Source organism: Lissotriton vulgaris, chromosome 1_2 (assembly GCF_964263255.1).
Source record: "Lissotriton vulgaris chromosome 1_2, aLisVul1.2, whole genome shotgun sequence".
NCBI classification, from domain to species: Eukaryota; Metazoa; Chordata; class Amphibia; order Caudata; family Salamandridae; genus Lissotriton; species Lissotriton vulgaris.
The window spans coordinates 90,467,447-90,486,414 of record NC_141686.1 but is presented as its reverse complement, the minus strand read 5'-3'; the positions used below and the strand labels follow the sequence as shown (position 1 = coordinate 90,486,414).

The following is an 18,968-nucleotide window of genomic DNA, read 5'->3' as shown; positions in this document are numbered from 1 at the left end:
TGTGGTTAAGTGAATGAATGATTACATCACTAAAGCTTTGTAAAACAATGAATCTGTGAATTTGTAACTATAGGAATGAAATACCACACAAGTAACGGAACAAAGGAATGAATGTATGAGTAAATACATATATGTGAAAATGACTTGATATATAAATGAGTTGAGTGCCTGCATGAGATGAGTTCTAAAGCTTGAGTGTGTGTTCAGAAACAAATATGCAAGTGTTATATGGGAGGATGTGAGTAAATCATTGAGGATTTAATTTGTGAACAACAGCATACATTGAGATGTAGTGAATTTGCAAGAGCGCAGATAAAGGTTCACTTGGGGGGTAAGTATAGAAAACATGAAGTGGAATATTTAATACATCCACGCTCACCATCATGATCTGTGGATGTCTGAATATCATTATGTTTTTTGTATAGTATCTTGCTGCGTTGTTTTACAAAGATATGAATTACCCATACATTTTAAATGCTGCCATAAATACATTGCTGTAGGCAGAAACCCAACCCCTGGCCAGTGTTAACTTTCTTACCATCAGTTTTGATCCGTAGAGCTGTCCTGACCAGTGCAAAAAGGGTGGCGTTAAACATCACTGTCCCATCGCTGTTGAGGGGCATGTTCATGGAAACTAAGCGCTAGAAGAATATATTGGGAGAAGAGAGAGAAAATAGAAACACCTTGTAGTGCTGAGGTGGATTTCCCAATGCTCCATATTCCCCACTGTCTGGCAAGATATGATGTGAGCCGGTACCAATCATTCAAGACATATGTTCCACACTACAAACCTAATCGAGAAGTTTGTAGGCGCAATCTAATATCAAACGTATTTGAAAATATGGAGTTAAGTAAAACTATTTAGCCAATGTGAAATTGGAGCTAAAACAGAGAACAAGGATCAACTTGCTCCAAACACACAACTTCAACCTCTATCCACCACACAAAAATGTATTGCAAGAGTCAGAGTACTTATAAAAGAGGACTGCCACCCGTAGGATCTCCAAAAAACCACCTCCACAAACAGTGTTCCAGCCACACTGCGATCCACATATAAATAGCTTCTAAGTACGAAATGGCCTATTGTGGAGTATTTTCTTTTCTTGCTGAACACCTTCCTATTTGTTACCTTGAAATGCCTTTATCTTGGTTGCTATGATCTTTAGTAGTAAAGCACAGGTAGGTTCCAAAAGGCTAGGGTTGCTCACCAGCCTGGCAGAGATGTTAATTTAGGACAAAGAACCTTTAATCAGAGATAACTCTGGAATTATACATAGGAAAAGTGTGGTTGGCCTGGACTCAGTTAAAGCAGGGTAACAAAAGGATGGCACCATAAAGGTTCAGTACACAAGGGCTGATGACATACTATTCAGTTCCAACCAATGGCAGTTGGAAAGAATCGTCTTTAGAAGTTAAAGGTATTCCAGTAAATGACATATGACATCATGTAGTGCTCTTCTAGCCGCAATCCTGGCAGATACTGGGTTATATCGGCACAGCACACTACAAATGCCAAGTGGGTTGGTGAATATGTGTTAGTTCAAGGCAAGATGCAAGGTCGCAAGGCAAAGTCACTGCACCTAGGCTCACCTAAATTTCCTTAGAGTCAGGTGGAAGTATAAAGTACTTTTTTGTTTTGGTTTGTGTACTTAATAGCTGGGTAGGTGTTTTGGATGCTTTGTGACCGCATTCCAGTTATAAAATGGGCTGGCCACAGCTGCCCTTTGCGTTTGGTCTACTTCTTCTCATCGCTGGGTCAAATTGGTGAAGAGTATCACAGGTTAAGGCTTCTTGTAAGGTATGCAAGCTTTGTCCCAGCATTAAAGAGATTGCTAAAAGAGTCCCTTTCCTGGAACTTCACTCTCTCCAGCTATTCTTTAAAGTTAGACTCTTTTTGAAGTCAGAGCAACTACAAAGTCCTGGTGTAGAGGGTTGGTAATTAACCAAAGTAGGAGGTACCCAATCTACGACAAATTCGAATCTCTAGTCATCACGAACAGTGTGCATTTTTCTGGTTTCTCAGGCTTTCTATTCCGAGGTGGACGGCAGACTACAAGGACTGTTCTGAGCAGACTGTATGTTTATTAGACATCACAAGCCAGAAAGCAACAGGACCGCCCAGGGAAGCTATCATCAGCTGCCATTTGTGAAAGATCAACTTCCTAGGGACTGACCCTAGTACGCAAAACCTCAATTAAGTGCTAGCCACCTTGTTGTACACAAACATATGCACACGTACGCCACAAAAGCAAGAAGAGTATCCCGGTTATGAGGGAGTAAGCCTTCTTTGCCATGGATTCAACATGCTTTGGGAGTGCACTTCATGCAGCACTGTCGAGTACTGTGCTGGGAAAGCAAAAGAATTGTTAAGCCAATGGTCTCAAGAATGCACTGTCAATGGGAATAAATCCCAGGGCATCCAGAAATACGTGGGTCATAGCGGTAGAAATGATCGATCCAGTTGGGACTTCAATCCTACAGTATCAAATCGCTTTGTCTATATTTCCAGATGCCTATGTACAAAATTCAGAAGTCACACTGTGCCAGAAAGTGGACCAGGGAGCTGGCTCTAAATAGCATAATGGGCTTGGCCACATCAATAGCTGAGGCAATGGTTCATAGTGTAGTCTGGTGCTATTTAATCTGGCTTTGTTTCTTGAGGGGACATGGCCTAAAAGTAAATAACGTAGCTACTGTGCTTGATTCAGGCCTATCACTCCCCTACGCTCGACCCTTAGGTAAAGGTGCTAGACAACTAAACTAATTTCCTAATCCATACCTGCTCCCACAAAACAACCAAGATGTGGAACTGACTGGAACCCTACTTAATTTTTTAATTTTCTAACCATTGTAAAAGTTACATATGTTAGCACAAGAACGGAAAAAGCAATCTGCTACTTCCTCCTGTCTCCCCTTAATGGGACATAGAAAACTATCTTAAAGGCGACTAAGTATACCGTAATATTGACCATCTGGTTTCCCGTCTTACATGAGAAACAAATTGTAAAAATTGTCCTTAACATGATTGTATAAGACGCTGCCTGAGCACACATAGTTTCTGATGGGCATGAGGGGAGCATAAACAGCATATCTTTGCTAAACGTAAACATCAAACTTTGTTGACACCTATAATTCTGCCTATAATTCTGCCTTTTCATATATTTTTCCTACTAGAAGAAGTAATAGCATAAGATGTGTTACTCCATGACGGGCAGGTAAGAGACTTTGGGCATCATTTAGAGTGAAAAGAAAGTTAGGAATTTCTGGTAGAAACTCCAAATACAGAGAGGAAAATTAAAAATAGCATAACAAATTCTAGTAGGAAAAGCTTGATAGGCAACTGCATTTACTCATGTTTCAAGGTATATGATTTCTAATTGGTGGGAGGCTGGATGATGAATTGTTAGATCCTGTTGGACTTGGCCCTTCTGGCAGGTTCACCCCTGAACTTTTTGCCTTTTAATGTTATATCATTGTAGTAATTTCTGGTCTTTGCGCACATTAGCACTGTGGCGAAGTATAAAGTGCATGCGCTCTCTGAGTGCGTGTGTGAGATTGGCCTGCCCTCCCATAGAAATGCATGGGAAATATGAGTGGCCATTGTAGTTCCTGATTGATGTGTGGGGAGTGCAGGGTCAAATTTGGTATGTGCGGACTCGTGTGATTAAATGCTGTGCGATGATGTGCGCGGATTTATTGTGTCTAGTGTGGAAGTGCCACTTCTAGAAGTTGGCATGTCTGTGCAGTTAATGTGAATTGACTGTCTGGCTTGTGATTTACTGGAGCTGGCTGGTATGCCTGGCTCCAGGAGTCAGGATGGGTCTGCCCCGGGGGTGAATGGAGAGATCTGCATGTTGATGTGAGGGAGGAGTGCACCTCAGACCTGAATAGGGCTAGGCCTTCCCTCCACAATGCTGGAGCCGCCCCCTGTGGTGCGTCTGATGTCCCTAGCCTGTCCTGTGAATGGGGAGAGGGGCTGAGCACAACAGAGTGCTCCAGAACCAGCTGCATCTGGTTTTCCCCCACCCTGCACCCTAGAGACAAAAGAAATTGGTGTATAAAAAGAGGCTGTGACCTCATGTTAAATGTCTTGTTTCCTGACTTCAATCTACCAGGGGCGTGCTGCTGCTGGGGCCCAGGGGAAGGCTTGCCTCCCTGGGCCCTGCCCAGTCCCTGAATGCCCTGGATACTGGAGGACTTCTTTTGGACCCTTCTGCCTTGCTGGATTATTTCCAGGACCTGGAAGAGACTCTAGGGGCTGCCCCAGCAGCTTGGGTATGCTGGATTTCGTTTTCCATGCCCCTAGCTCTCCCTGCGCTTTGTCCCCCTCTGGGAGCGCTGTGCTCCTTTTCCTGGTGGCCCCTTTAAGAGGGAATCCCCTGGGGAGGGATTCCCCCGTGACTCCTGCCTTTTGGACACTCAAGAAAGAGTACAGAACAAAATGGACCAACTGTGCATCTACATAAATATACAATACAACATTAATTATTATGAAATTTAAAAAAGTCTGTGCACAATGTCATCTGCTACATGGGCCATGCCACCTACAGAAATTGGTCACCTAAAAAGTCACCCACAGGAACATCTGATTGAGTCACATCATGGCGATCTCCAATCAAATTTCCAGTAGAAAAAATATAGGTAGGTCCCTTGAAGTGCAAGGCCCCTGCTTCACTTATTCCTTTTTGAAATCCTAAACTAAACCAAATGGTCTTTTGGAAACATCTGAAAACATCCTTATTCAATCCCGAATTTAGCATCCATTGAATACCTCAGTCACTTCTAGTTATTGTATTAGGTTTCTACCCAATCTCTATTTCCTGGCACATGTGGATGGTAACCTTCAGTCCTAAAATAGAGCACATCATTTTACTGATAACTGAAACATTGATGTTTAAATCCTCACGACTCTCCTGTCTTTAGGTCGCTGTGCTTACCTTACATGCCACTCGGTGAGGGCACAGCTTTCCAAACCCCAGTGGTGGCTGGATACGCCGGAGGAGGGTGACCACATCCAGATGTTTGATACGACCCCTGAAAAGCAAAACAGATCATGAAGAGGCACCACACACTGTCCTCACTGTCCAGGGGATACAGCTGGGAACATCATTGTGTTATCTTTTTCTTTAACTGTGTCTGTGCTTTTTCCACCACAAATCTCTTTACCTAACCTTCTACGTATAGCCAATGTTCTCTTGCACACTGTTAAACATATTTAACATATATAACATCACTTCAATCTCTGTACCTCTGATCTACGGAGTCTCACTCAACTTGGAGTGGCCTTCAAACCAAGAGTAAATGTGTAGTATTGGAATTTATTTCATGTAATGTATATGCTGTAACTCAAAGCATACTGAGAACCTTTTAATGGGGTATGAACTATGCCCTTTCTGCCTTCAAGAATTTCAGTAGATGGGATAGAAGACCTATTCAGGAAGCAGCCTGAACTTACCAGGCTCTTGCACCCAACCAAACTCTTTTCATTAAAGCAACTGCCAGAAGCTTGACCAAGACAGAGACAAGCAGTCAACTCAGCTGGTCTAAGGACGATTATTTGTGAAAGAAATATGTCGGGGAGAATACACTGTCTTTTGCACCTGGTAACGTGCCAGAATAGTGTTAACGTGGCTGACAGCAGTTAAATTAAGTATTCCAGGTAACAGTCGGACAGTGAATTCAGATGGAGGTGAGCCACGAATAGCCGATGTTCAACAGTGCTGATTGCTGCCGGTAAATTGAACAGAACCAAGGGGCGATGGCATCAAGAGACATGCTTAATTTAAGAAGACAGATTAATCCCCAGAAATATAAGAGATAAAGGTAAGTAACATTCTTCTAATGGATACCTTTTCCTGCAGATTCTTTACCTTTAGAATAAATCCTATGGCAATACTTCTCTGGAACTGCGCTGATTATGCAAGGAAGACATGCAATGCAGTCCTCGCAAAGTATCTATCAGTATGTACTTCAGCAGTCAGGCAGTAATATTTACAGAAAAGTATGCAAGGATGATCACGTGGCACCGACAGACGCAAACCACCAAAACACATTTGGTGAGAGCTGCTGTAGGAGCCTTAGTCGTGGTGGAGCAGACTCAAATACCAGCTGGACAAAGGCACTGCAGATTATAATACAAAGGGTAATCCAGTGCCCAATGGGTACATGTTCACCACTTTGCCCCTCAGTAAAGTCCACTAAGAGCTGACCATCAATTTCGTCCTGACTTGTGCAGTTGGTGTAATAAGACTATACACAACTGGGTATCGGAGATCACCAACCTTGTTTTCAAGATGCAATTGAAGCACCGCAGTCTTCCATCTCGCATACGATCCACCAGTGACCAGTATACAAGATTATGAATATGATAGTCAGTGGGATGTACTAGGGTACATGGGAATGAGATAACAAACAAACAGAGGTACTGGGCTCCACCACTCTGACTATTCACTTCAACTAGGCATTGAGGTTTGCAATACATAGTTGGTTATCTTAGTGATATCTCTGTCTAACTAACTCTCTGCACTTTGATGTGGAACTTGCTATTGCTCAAACTCAACTTTCATCACTATTCCCCCTCTGTGGAAGATGCACTGTAGTTTTATTAAGAATCTATCACGTTCCATCACAGGCTAACCTTAAGTAATACCAATAATCCAACAGTCTTAGAAAGGTTCAAATTAAATGTTCAAATAATTCAAAGTTTGTTTTCACAACATGACTAGAATTTCAGAATACTTTTCACAATGTCCTTTAAACAACTCTAATGGGAACATCAGTTCTGTACAAAGGAAATCCTAGATCTGCATAGCAAGGTGATGGGTGCAGCAACATAGGATCTTATTTGCCTAGCAATTATGTCATGGCCCATGAGGAAAGTTATATGACGAAATCTAAGATGTCCACCATGTCTACAAAACTATTTGGGAGTTCATGGCCTGTGGTTAAATACAGTTCATGGTTTGGGTGCTGAAGCATAGTGTACTCAACGCATGCCTTGATTCTCTCCAGAGCTGACACTTTGAAGGTATTGCCAGCCTTTCTTTCACTGTAATGGACCAAGCACAAGTGGGTTGGCCATTACTGAGCTTTAGACAGTAAACCATGTCTCAAGGCATGCTTCCTTACACTGGAGTCTAATCTATGCAGCCACATCTCCTTCTTGGGGGGATGGGAATTAGAGAAATAATAGAAGAGTAATGGGCAGCGGCCCTGTGAAATGAAGATACCGACTTTTGGTAAGAATAATAAGCAAGTAAGTACAACTAGTTTATCTGGCTAGAAATATATGAATGGCGGCAGGACCGAGAGGGCCTGGAGTTCACCAATTCTGCAGGCCAAAGTCATTCTCATTTTGCATGTTTTCATGAGTCAGAAATCAAACTGGGCAATGGTGCATCGTCTCGAGGGGATGCAATGAGGAACATTAACACAAGACTCAAATTCCACTGAAGAAAATAAAGGCAGAGGGACGAAACAGTAGAGTAAACCTTCACAAAACACAACCCTAGTGGTGATTTGAAGAAGCTTGTCAGGGTCACACAAGAAGGCAGACAGGGCTGCGAAATAACCATTTACAGAAGCCACTGCTAGGCTCTGCTGTGCAAGGAAAGGCGGGACTGAAATGTGTTTTGTAAATCCAAGAACAGGTCAGCATCTGTGTTGTAAGAGACAAAGAAGATATCTGCCTCACTATCATCCTCTGCATGCACATAATCTTTGATGAGCATGACTAGAGCATCTGAATCACACTCGAAAAGTTCCTTCTCATGGACAAATCTCAGGGCTATAGAAAGGTATTGCGCTTATGTTTTTTAAAGACGGTGACAAAATAGCTCTGAGAGAGGCGCCGATGTGGCATCGTAGATTGCACTGAACACATGTTGCTCAGTGCCTTGGAGGACTCTGCTTCATTGGAAGCAGTGCTCTGGCTGGAACCTATTTAGACGCAGAGTCTGGAAGCATGAGGGTTGGAGCTGCTAGATAACAGAGTCTCCAGGAGCCAGCTTACCATTGGGGAGTGGCTCATAGGGTAACGGAGCCATCTTGAAAATCTGCAGCATGGCCTGCTAGAAGCCTTTGGCCTGCGTGCTGTCAGCCGGTGAAGTCTGGAATTTCGGCTTCATCTTTTTTTGTGTCAGATACGGCACTTGGAAGTTAAGATTTGTAGCTCCAGGTACACCAGAAACTTAAACAGAAGTTATACACAACCTCTTTAAGAAGGATGGGTTTTATAGACACTGATTAAATAAGAAAGTAAGGTCTGAAGGGAAAAAATCCATCATCTTGACAAATTCTCATCAGCACAAAAACAACTGTGTGCACTAAGATGGACCCTCAGACAAGCAGGCCGTCGCCAGAATCTAGAGACATAGTCGTCTAAACAAGTGGGCCCAAAGGTTGATGAGACCTAAATATTAAGTCACCACTTGTGTAATCATATTGGCCCTCTCTAACAGTCTTCAAACCCATTCTTTAGATCCCCCGAATATGAGCATAGAGGAAATGAGTGTGGAAATTCTGGATGACTTGAGTTTCTGTTACTGTGTGGTATTTCTGCAATATTTTCTCGTATCATGAGTGAAAACCCTACGGAATAGAGGTTAACTCTAGAGACCAGGATTTACTGGGTGTAATTTGTCATGGAATTCCCAGTTCCATCAGGTTTAAAACTCACTTTTGCGACCTGCTCTGAGCAGATGGGAAATGTGTGCAAGGAGGCCAGTGAGTGTCAGAGGTAGGATGGTGGAAGAGGAATGATGCTGCCTGGCAGAGGGTCAGACAGGACCAGGGACCACGGCTGGGCTGGGCTGCACTGGTCTGAAGCCCTCTCCCAATGCTATTTTGTTATTTTACTGCATAGATTTTCTAGCCTGTTAAATTATGGTCCAATGTGCTCTACCTGAAAAATAGGGGTGCAGGAATAATGCGCCACTTAAAATTGTGCGGTGCGGGATTCTACATAGGAATTTCACACTACACTAGGGGCGGTGGTAAACTCCGCTCCGCTGCCAGAGTTCACAGAGTTTTGCCACTTGGTGCTCCATTTGGAGTGCGGAGTTCGGCAAAAACTCCTCCCATGCCTTGAGGCAGAGTTTACCACCCAAGTATTTAATTGTTGTGTTTATTGAATTGTTCAAATGAATTTTAGGAGATACTGTTACAATAGTAGTTATTACTAAGAGTAATTAAAATAATGTAATAATTGCACCTTGAAAATATCAATAATAATTTAGTTTCATAAGTAGTCTATCATGAGATCTAAAGACGCCCGAGAGCAATTTGGCCGCAGAAAATGAGCAGTGATATTGAGGCATACGCAGTGTTTATTAGTCCATTCCATTTATCGTGCGTGAACGCAATGGGCTATGAGCGCCTTCATGGCTTTGGCGTCCATTTTGTAATGGTAGGTTTAATTTTGAAATGCTGCTGCACCCATCCTCATCAGTGTGCTAAAAGGGGATTATTGCAGTTTACATTTAAAAGGTAAAAGGAGGCTGCTCAAGAAACTAATACTGGAAGATGTATCATCAGTCAGAGAAATTGTGACAGCCATAGACTGTATTGCAGAATTTTGTTTGCATAATACCCTCTTGAATTAAGAAAGCTGTCTGAGCTATCCTGGGCGTGTTTCATCTCTTTACACAGAAGCAGATGTTGCAGCTAATAGGAGTCTTCACCCCATTCACTCAGATTACCTCTGGAGGGGGTGGAGTGGAGGGGGGGCAAATACATAATAGCATCCCAGCCATTTGTAAAAGAAAACAGCACCACCACCCTTTTCTCTGCATTAAATGGGTGCAATTACTTATGAATCTATCACCTTTTGTATATTTTTTTATTTGACCCATTAGCAGCATTAGTAGAAATAGAGCGGCATAACTGGATATGGACAGGCGGTTAATGATTTAATTAAAGCCATAAGGGATGAGATTTGGGATTAGTGTCCCATTTTAATGAAGAAGGTAATGGCTGCATGTCTTACTGATAGCTTGTAGTGCTCAAGGACAGTGACCGCAACATGTTTATCCAGTTGTTGTCTAATTCGGGAGAGGTGCACGTGTGCTTTAATGGCAGCTTGGACCTGCCCGGGGATAAAGCGAGTCATGGTGAAAGTGAGGAACCTCCCGCCACCCCATGGAAAATGAGCAGGAACCACCAGCAGCGGTACTGGCACCGTTGCCTCCATTGGTCCGAGCGTCGGAGCCCCCTTCTGCCCCACTCAGCGCTGAAAAAGAACTGGGCAGAGAGACGTCAGGGCCCAGAGGAGGGTGGCCCGAGAACAAAGACAACTGTGTGTGGACCATGCTTGCTGCCCTTCTGCCGCTGCTGCCTGCCCCCACCTGAGCGGTATGATGATTGTCAACATGCTGTCTGGCCCCCATCCTCCAACCACAGGGCGCACGCGCAGAACCAGAGCTGCCCAGAAGCACTCAGGGTGAGTCCTTAACTCCTTGGCTGCTAGGTGTTTTTCCCTTCTATGCTGGATTATCGTAATTTCCATCATTTCATGACGAGCTCAGCTCGTCATCAGCACAGCTCAACCGTGCATCATGACGAGCTGAGCTCGTCATCAGCATCGAAAGGGTTAACCACCTTTTAAGATGCTTGTGGTGGTTCATTCAAGAAACATGTCATAGGATCCAACATGCCTTGTACAGGGCAGGCGGGTGAAACTCTGTGGAATCGCTCAGAGTTTTTATTTAAGTCAACGGAATTTTGTGGAGTACAACTCCACTGTGAGTTTCGCCCACCCGGCGGGTGGGCCAGGCCTGGTCTGTACAACTTATAATTGAGACCAAAGTTCTGGCTGGAGAAAACCTGTTGTGCAGAGTCATCTTTTTCACCTCTGAATCGAGGTGCTAAAAACAAACAGGGAGGCCTTTGCCTAATTTCTTTGTAAACAGTGCTCAACTAAGGGAATCGTTCTGACTTCAGATAGTCCCCAAGCAGCTGGGGGAAAAAAACAATTAGAGCGAAGAATGTGTGCTAAACTGGAACGGAGCCACTGAACTGGTCACACATTCAATTACAACCAATAAAGCTTACTTACTCCATGGTCATTTGCTCTAACATGATGTTTTAGTAGAAAGGAAAACCATTTTACGGCTGCCTATTATATTCTGATCACAAAAAAAGAGGTAGGCTAGTCTACTTACTACAGCAGCAATCTTTACAAATGTGTTGTCTGGGTGGCTTCAGCTTCATATAACATGTGAGAGGGCCTCTGTGTTGAAGATGACGCTGAAACATGTTCTTACTTCAAAAAGTTCACGCACAAAACATCAAACAAAACACACGGAATGGCAAACCAATTCCTCCAATGATTTACCACCAGAAAAAGGATAAGTACGGTCAGCAGTGTGCCTTAATGTTCGCCGAGATTGGAATGATCCCTTTGAATGGCCGCTTGCCACAAGATCAGCCAGCATCCCCGACCAGAATCGCCAAACAGTCTCAAGCAGTTTTAGATTATACCATAGTGGACCTAGAGGTATTACAAACAATCGTTACCTACAAAATAATCCACAAACTGGAGAGCGATCACAGTCTGCAATCAATCGAGCTCAGCTATCAAAATACAAGGGTACCAGTATGAAAATCCCTGATGGAATCTCCGAGTCTCTATAATCTAAAGCGATTAGTATGGAATGGAAAGAATATTGAGGAAATAATGACACATGTGAAAAAAGTCCATACAGAAGTCACTGGGAAAAACCCATTAGCATACCAGGGTAATTGGGAAAAGATGATCATAAGTCTAACTGATAGATTTGGTCACCAAATTCATACTCGCAAAAGTAAATCAAGCAAAGTACTCCAGGCGCCCATAGGTTCAACAGTGTGTAAAAAAGGACCTTAAATCAAGAAATCAGAACGTTTCTGGGTAAAGACAAGTCAAAGGGCGAAGATACCAAGCGACAAATTTATAACCTGAGGCAAAAATATAAAAAAGACGTCTGGTTAGAAAAATCAAAACATCAAACAGAAATTTGGCAACAACTACTAGAATCCAGCAAATCTAATAACAACAGGAAATTTTGGGCAGAAATTAACAAAGTAGCAAACGGAGCAACCCAGGCATTCAATGCAAACATTTTACAGGAAGACTGGATTCAGCATTTAGAGCAATCCCAAAAGAATAAACTTCCAGCACGGAATCTAGAACGTCCTATCTATCAACAAAACGAAATTCAAGAAGCGGATCATAACTTTCATGAAAACTGGATCACGTCATCCCAAGTACAAATGGTCCTAAAAAAACTGAGGTCAAAAGGAGCGCCGGGCCCAAATGGTCTACCAAATGGACTTTTCAAACATCATCAACTCTTCTGGGCTGAATATCTTACCCCACTGTATAACAACGCCTTTCAAACCGGAAGCATACCTCCATCATGGAGAGGGAGTATTTTGCATCCAATCTTTAAGGCAGGTGCAAGAACAGATCCAGCCAATTACAGGCTAATCGCTCTGATAGATGTAGAGGCCAAAACATATGCATCAAATCTGTTGAGAGCTCTGGAAGACTGGGTCAGCTCGAATAAAATTCTTCCAATCACCCAGACGGGGTTCAGGCCTGGAACCAACACGTCATGCAATCTGCTCGCGCTAAACTTTCTGGTCGACAGAGCAAGGGAAAAGTCAACCAAACTGTACACCTGCTTTGTAGATTTGAAAGCGGCGTTCGACACAGTACCAAGGGAGATCCTATGGCAAAAGATGGCCAATTGGGGAATACCATCGAAGTTGTACCAGGCCATTATAAACCTATACTCATCCACCTGCGTTAAGATAAAATTAGTAAAGGCGATAGAACAGCAGCAAAAATCCCCACCCATGTCGGCCTCAAGCAGGGATGTGTATTGGCCCCCACCCTTTTCAACATCTTTACCGAGGACCTGGATAAGTGCCTCTTGGAGATACAAAGTGACCCTCCAAAGTTAGCACATCAAAAAATAAGGAGTTTACAGTACGCTGATGACATCGTACTTTGCAGCCAGACCCCTCTGGGACTACAACATTCCATCATGAAGTTGCATGAATACATCAGTGCGCATGGGTTGCTATTTAACTATAACAAAACGAAGATCGTCTGTTTTGCATCTCGGCCAGGGAGGCAATCTTTTAAATGGCACATTGTAGGCAACACCATAGAACAAAGCCTCTCTTACAAGTACCTGGGAGTAGTGGTCGACTCAAGGTGGTCATTGAAAGATCACCAATCACATAGAAAAGCTCAGGCTAACAAACTACGGTTCGCCCTAAATTTACTAAAAACAAAATTGAAATGCCCATCCAACTTATACCTGTTGAAGGTGATCGCGGCAATGTTTTTACCGTCCCTTACATACTGTTCTGATTTATACAGAGGAAAAGATGCAAATTTTCTGAATCTACAACAGTCAGAGCTGTTCAAATACATCTTTCAGATTCCGAGGTTTGCATCTCAAGCGCAAGTTCTCCTTGAATGCGGGTTACTAAATCAGTACCAAGTCAGACAAGCTGCCACACTTAAAATGTGCTGGAAATTAAGAGCAGCACAAGAGGACATGCTGATGGGTCTCTGCTGGATCGAAATGAACACCCAAACAAACGCAAAAAACGCATGGAAAACAGTACTCGAAGAAGCACTGATAAATCTCAACATGCAAGAGGCATGGAACACCAATCACACCCTTGCGGCCTTTAAAAAAGCAGCCAACGGTGCGGCAAAGCAAAAGTCCTGGATAATTGATAAAGCCGCACTAGCGAAGAAAACACATAGCTGGATGGTGTTGGCCACGTACGAGAGATGTGCGCCGCAACCGTACTTAGTAAACCATATCACACCAGTCATCCAACATATGCTTCTAAGAATACGGCTGGGAACCTACACTTCAAAAGATCAGATCCCTGCTTGAAAGCAAACATGGCCGACTCCAGTCTGCAGACTATGTGGCAGTGCAGAAGAAACACTGACTAATATATTGTGCATTTGTCCATCTCTGACCAATTTGAGACGTTATTATCTACTCCATATATTCGTTTATTCCAATTTTTTTTATCCCAAATGTATCCGAGACTTTAGACTGCTTGCTTTTCCTTATATAATGTATCTACCTATTTTACACAACTAGTACCTTCCCCATCTAATTCTTTTATATACCACCCTTCAATCTTGTAAAGCGCTCTGATACCCTCACCGGTCTGGTTCGCGCTCTATAAAACTTAAAAATAAATAAATAAAACATACAGGGCCCGATGTAGGTAATCCCAGATTACCGATTCTTAAATACCGAATCATACCGATTCGGTATTTAAGAACTGGCAATCGGGATGTAGGTATATTTACCGAATTATTTACCGAATCGGAATGATTCGGTAATTACCGAATCGGTAAATACCGATTCGGTAATTGCCATTCATTCCTATGTGCCTGGAGGCCCATAGGAATGAATGCCAATTACCGAATCGGTATTTACCGATTCGGTAATTTAAGGAAACATTGAAGGGTGGCAGGGTGTCACTTTGACACCCTGTTGCACCCCTCGATTATGTATAGGTGCACATGTTGCAGACATACATGCCCCAAGGGCAAGTATGTCTGCAACATGGCACCGTTTAAAAAGCAAAATAAATGTTTTTTAGAGGGTTTTCATTATTTCCACCAACTTCTAGTTGGTGGTAAATTATGAATTCTTACACCCCGGTAGCACTGATTTCAGTGCTACCTACATTCCAAAATACAGATTCGGTATTTTTACCGATTCGGTATTTTACAGAATCGGTAAAATTACCGATTCTGTATTTTGAAATGCCCCTACATATCAATATTCAAATACCGGTCGGAAACGGCCGAAAATCGGTATTTTCGGCCGTTTCCGACCGGTATTTCGATACCTACATCGGGCCCACAGTTCCCTAAGGGTTAGCCACTCTCAGTCTATCTATTAAATGTTTGCTTAAAGAAAAATGGTGGACATTATCAGATAGTTAGGCCTCCTTCATTTTTTTTATTTTTGGTAAGCAGCACATTCCTGTACCTGAATTTAGTAAGTATTCTCAATGTGCCTGAAGCAAAGAAACTGGCCCTGTTTAAGGCTGTGTCCACGACCCAGAATATGAGTGCCTGGGAGGGCTATTCAGTAATTATCGCACCCACTGTGCAAGGTCGGAAATTATCATTTACATCAGAGTATCAGACAGGGGGTTAAGATACGTTGTTTGCATAGAAAAACTCTAGCATAAATCCAGACTACAAGGATGTCCAATGATGATATACACAAATGGGTACCAAAGTATGTCATCTCTGTTAACTCTGTGACTGTTTAACGAAAAGAGTGATTTAGCTACCTGATGTGTTGGATTATAATTGTTCAAAACTGCTGTGAATGATAATGGCCTGAGTTACAGCCCTATAGCCCTCCTTTAGCTGGGCTATACCGGCCATTAAAGTCCTGCTCCCTTGGAGCTCCTGAACCCATCAAAGCAGGGTGATACTCCCCGGGCCAGGCGGAACCCCGTCTCTGGCTGCTGGCAGAGCGGTAGGCCTGGAGACTGAGCCTGGGCCCCTGAACCCCATCGGGGCTCCCGGGTAGTGGTGATGCCTCCCCGGGCCTGCGGGCTCCCATCCTGGGCACCACGCCACACGTTGGGCCAGGGGACTGAGCCCCGGGCTGCGGAGGTGCGTCCTGGCCTGTCCGGTTGCCGGCTGAGGACCACTAGGCCGAGAGGGGTATTGGAGTAGCCTGTCCCTAGTAATCCAGCGGAAGGGTAACCCCCTTTCTGGTAAACGGTGCGCACCTTGAGACTGAGGGGGCCCAAAGCGCGGATGCGCCCGACCTACTGGAGCCCTGGCTGGGATAAGGGAGGCAAACGAGCCCTTATCTGGACTTCCAGGGTAGCTTGGCCATCTGGTAGCCCCATTGGAAAGCATTGCGCGTGACTAGCTGGCCAGAGGGGAAGGCGAGACCAGCTGGCCGGGCCCGAAGGATGCAAATCCTCCCCACCCCGAGCCTTCGGAAGGCTTGGGGGCTCTGCGTCCTGGGAGCTCAGAGACCCCGGCTGGGACTTGGGCCCGGGACTGCAGACATGGGTTCCCGACGGACCTCCAACCAGGGGTCCCCCAGGCACCTTGACAGGCGGGCAAAGCAAGAGGGAGGCTGGCCCGGCCCAAAGGACCCGCATCCTGGGACCATGGCGGAGCAGATGGATGGAGCCTGGTCTCCTAAGCCCGGCCAGAGGTCTCGGGCCGGCACGCGTAGGGGAGGCCTGCTCAAGGCCCACGTTCCGGGCGCTCTGCCACGCAGCAGGCCCGAGGTTGGAGCCCCAGGGCCACCAAGGGCTCCTGCCAGACCTCCTGAACCCAAACTGAGCTGGGGAACGCCCGACTGCACCCGGGCCAATGGCGGAGAGGAAGATGGAGCCCAGTGTAGGGAGCGCCCAGCCAGAGCTCTCGGGCCCTGACACCCAAGGGAGGACCGACCGGGCCAGATGGAGCCCGTCCCGGGAACTTTGCCACACGCAGGCCGGAAAACGGAGCCCTGGACAGGGGGGAAGGTGGTGCCCAGCCCATCTGGTCCCCAGCTGAGAACCGCCAGCCCGGTAGCGGTTCCAGCATACCCTGTCCCTAGGAATCCGTAGGAAAGCTACCCTTTTTTCTGGTAACCCGTGCCCACCAGGTGACGGAGGGGACCCAGGGCACAGGGGCGCACAACCTCCTGGAGCCCTGGCTGGGATCGGGGAGGTGGGCGAGCCCTCATTGGGACTTCCAGGCCGGCCCAGCAATCTGGTCGCCCCATTGGAAAGCATTGCGTGCGACCAGGTGACTGAAGGGAAAGGTGCAACCAGATGGCCGAGCCCAGAGGACACCAATGTGAATGCCCCGAGCCTTCAGCGGAGGACTCCGTCCTGCTGATGCAGGGCTCGGGGGCTCTGCGTCGGCTCAGAGACCCCAGCTGGGCCTCAGGCCCAGGGCTGAGAATGGGGGGTCCCCATCGGACCTCCGACCCTGGCCCATGGCGGAGCTTAACCCATCCATGGGCCCGCCGCCGGGCAGGTCGCACAGGGCAGGCCGCACAGGGGAGGCCTCCACGGGCCTGAGTCGGGCCACCAAGGGCCTTGGCCTATGCTCCGTAAGTCCTGCACAGGCCCATGGCGTGGGACAGAGCCCGGAGTGGGAGCACCCAGTCAGAGCTCTCGGGCCTGGACACCAATGGGAGGACTGCCTTGGACCGATGGAGTCCATCCAGGACACTTTGCCGTGCGGCAGGCCGGAGGAGGGAGCCCTGGGCAGTAGGGAGATGTTATCCGGGCCTAGCCCATCTGGTCCCTGGCTGAGAACCGCCAGACCAGGAGTGATTCCGGCATACCCTGTCCCCAGTAATCTGGAGGAAAGCTACCCTTCTTCCTGGTAACCCGTGTGTACCGAGTGACTGAGGGGTGCCCGACCTCCTGGAGCCCTGACTGGGATTGGGGAGGCAGGTGAGCCCTCATGTGGACTTCCAGGCCGGCCCAGCCATCTGATCGCCCCATGGGAAATCATTGCGCGCGACCAGATTGCAGAGGGGAAAAGACGCCAATCTGCCCACCCGAGCCTTCGCGGGAGGGCTCCCGCTTTCCCTTTGTAGGGCTCGGGGGCTCTGCTTCCCGGGGGCTCATCAGAGCCCTTAGCAGGATCTCAGGCACAGGTCTGCAAGGAGGGGGAGGGCCGACGGAACTCTAACCCAGGGCCCACAGGCACCTTGACACGCAGGCGAAGAGGGGGAGGCCTGCCCTGGCCCAATGGACCCACATGATGGGCACCCAGGTCCTCGGCTGGCCACAGGACGGGGCTCCCGCACCCCAGGGTCCACCGGAGCCCATGCCCTGGAACCGGTCTCGCTTCTGAACCCAGCCAGGCCGGGGAGGTGGGGAGCCTCCCCAGGCACCAAGGACCCCTAGCCCAGGCAGACGGACCTTTGGCAGGTGGTAGGATGGGGGCTCCCACTTCCCAGACCCTGCACGAAACCCAAGCCACTGGCCTTGTCCCTGCTTCTCAACCCAGCCAGGCCGGGGGGATCTGGGAGCCTGCCCAGGCACAAGGGACCCCCGTCCCGAGCACATGGACCCTCGGCTGGCCACAGGACGTGGGCTTCTGTTCCACTGATTTTTTTCATAACTCCGTGGAACTAAGCGTAGTGGCACTACGCCATCTCCGCCCAGGGTTAGTTAGGACTATGTACATTGCATAAGAAATACAGAGTCTTGAAAGGTTGAATTTGATTAGCCACCACTCTGGCCGGACCAGAGAGAAAACTGAAAGTATTATTGATGTATTACACATACACGACGGCGAGTTTCATTTACACGAAAGATCACTCATTTGCAAAAACAAGCTTGTTATTAACTTCTCGTTTGGCAATATGACTATAGGGACTCTTAGAGCACATTGTGTTTACGCAATAGAGGCAGAAAATGAACTCTGAAACGATGTACATGTGCTAATGCATTGTGTTTTTTGTATTTGTATGAAGTACATATACCAAGATGGGACATTGGGTGTTAGTGAGTAAGCAACCGGCGAAAGAATGGTGTAATATGATTGGTTGCCACTGGGTTTAAATAAGGAGTTGGGAAGAGTCAAGTATACCGCGTTCGGTGAGTTTTCCAGCACAGTGTAGGTCAGCACTGGGTGTGTCATACTACTTTTATGGAAATATGAATGATTATGAGAGAGTTTCTAGTATATGATATGTTTTATGGAGGCATACTGCAAGGTTAATGAAATATGTTGTAGGGACATCTTTGGTTTGGTGAAAATGAGGTTTAAATGGTTATGATTGCAAGTGCTACTGCATGATGATGAAGGAAAAAAAATTACCTTATCGGAAGCTTATTGCTTAACAACTGGGGACATGTTTATTGAAAATGTGGTTGAATGGAAATGAAATTGCAAGATGGTGGAGGGAACTCTATCTCATATGGATAACTAGTTGCCTAACTAATTG

At 46.0% G+C, this 18,968-nt stretch overlaps 1 protein-coding gene across 2 annotated transcripts in view; it reads right to left on the bottom strand.

Annotated features, from left to right (window-relative positions):
* The window catches only part of CACNA1C (calcium voltage-gated channel subunit alpha1 C), a 1,657,037-nt gene that overhangs the window by 148,111 nt on the left and 1,489,958 nt on the right, over positions 1 to 18,968 (bottom strand). For both annotated transcript variants that reach the window (XM_086952879.1, XM_086952878.1), the window contains exons 37-38: positions 4,938 to 5,034; positions 539 to 641 (exon numbers count right to left, since the gene is read on the bottom strand). In XM_086952879.1, coding sequence (XP_086809005.1) covers positions 539 to 641; positions 4,938 to 5,034 — 200 coding nt within the window. The remainder of the gene's footprint in view (positions 1 to 538; positions 642 to 4,937; positions 5,035 to 18,968) is intronic.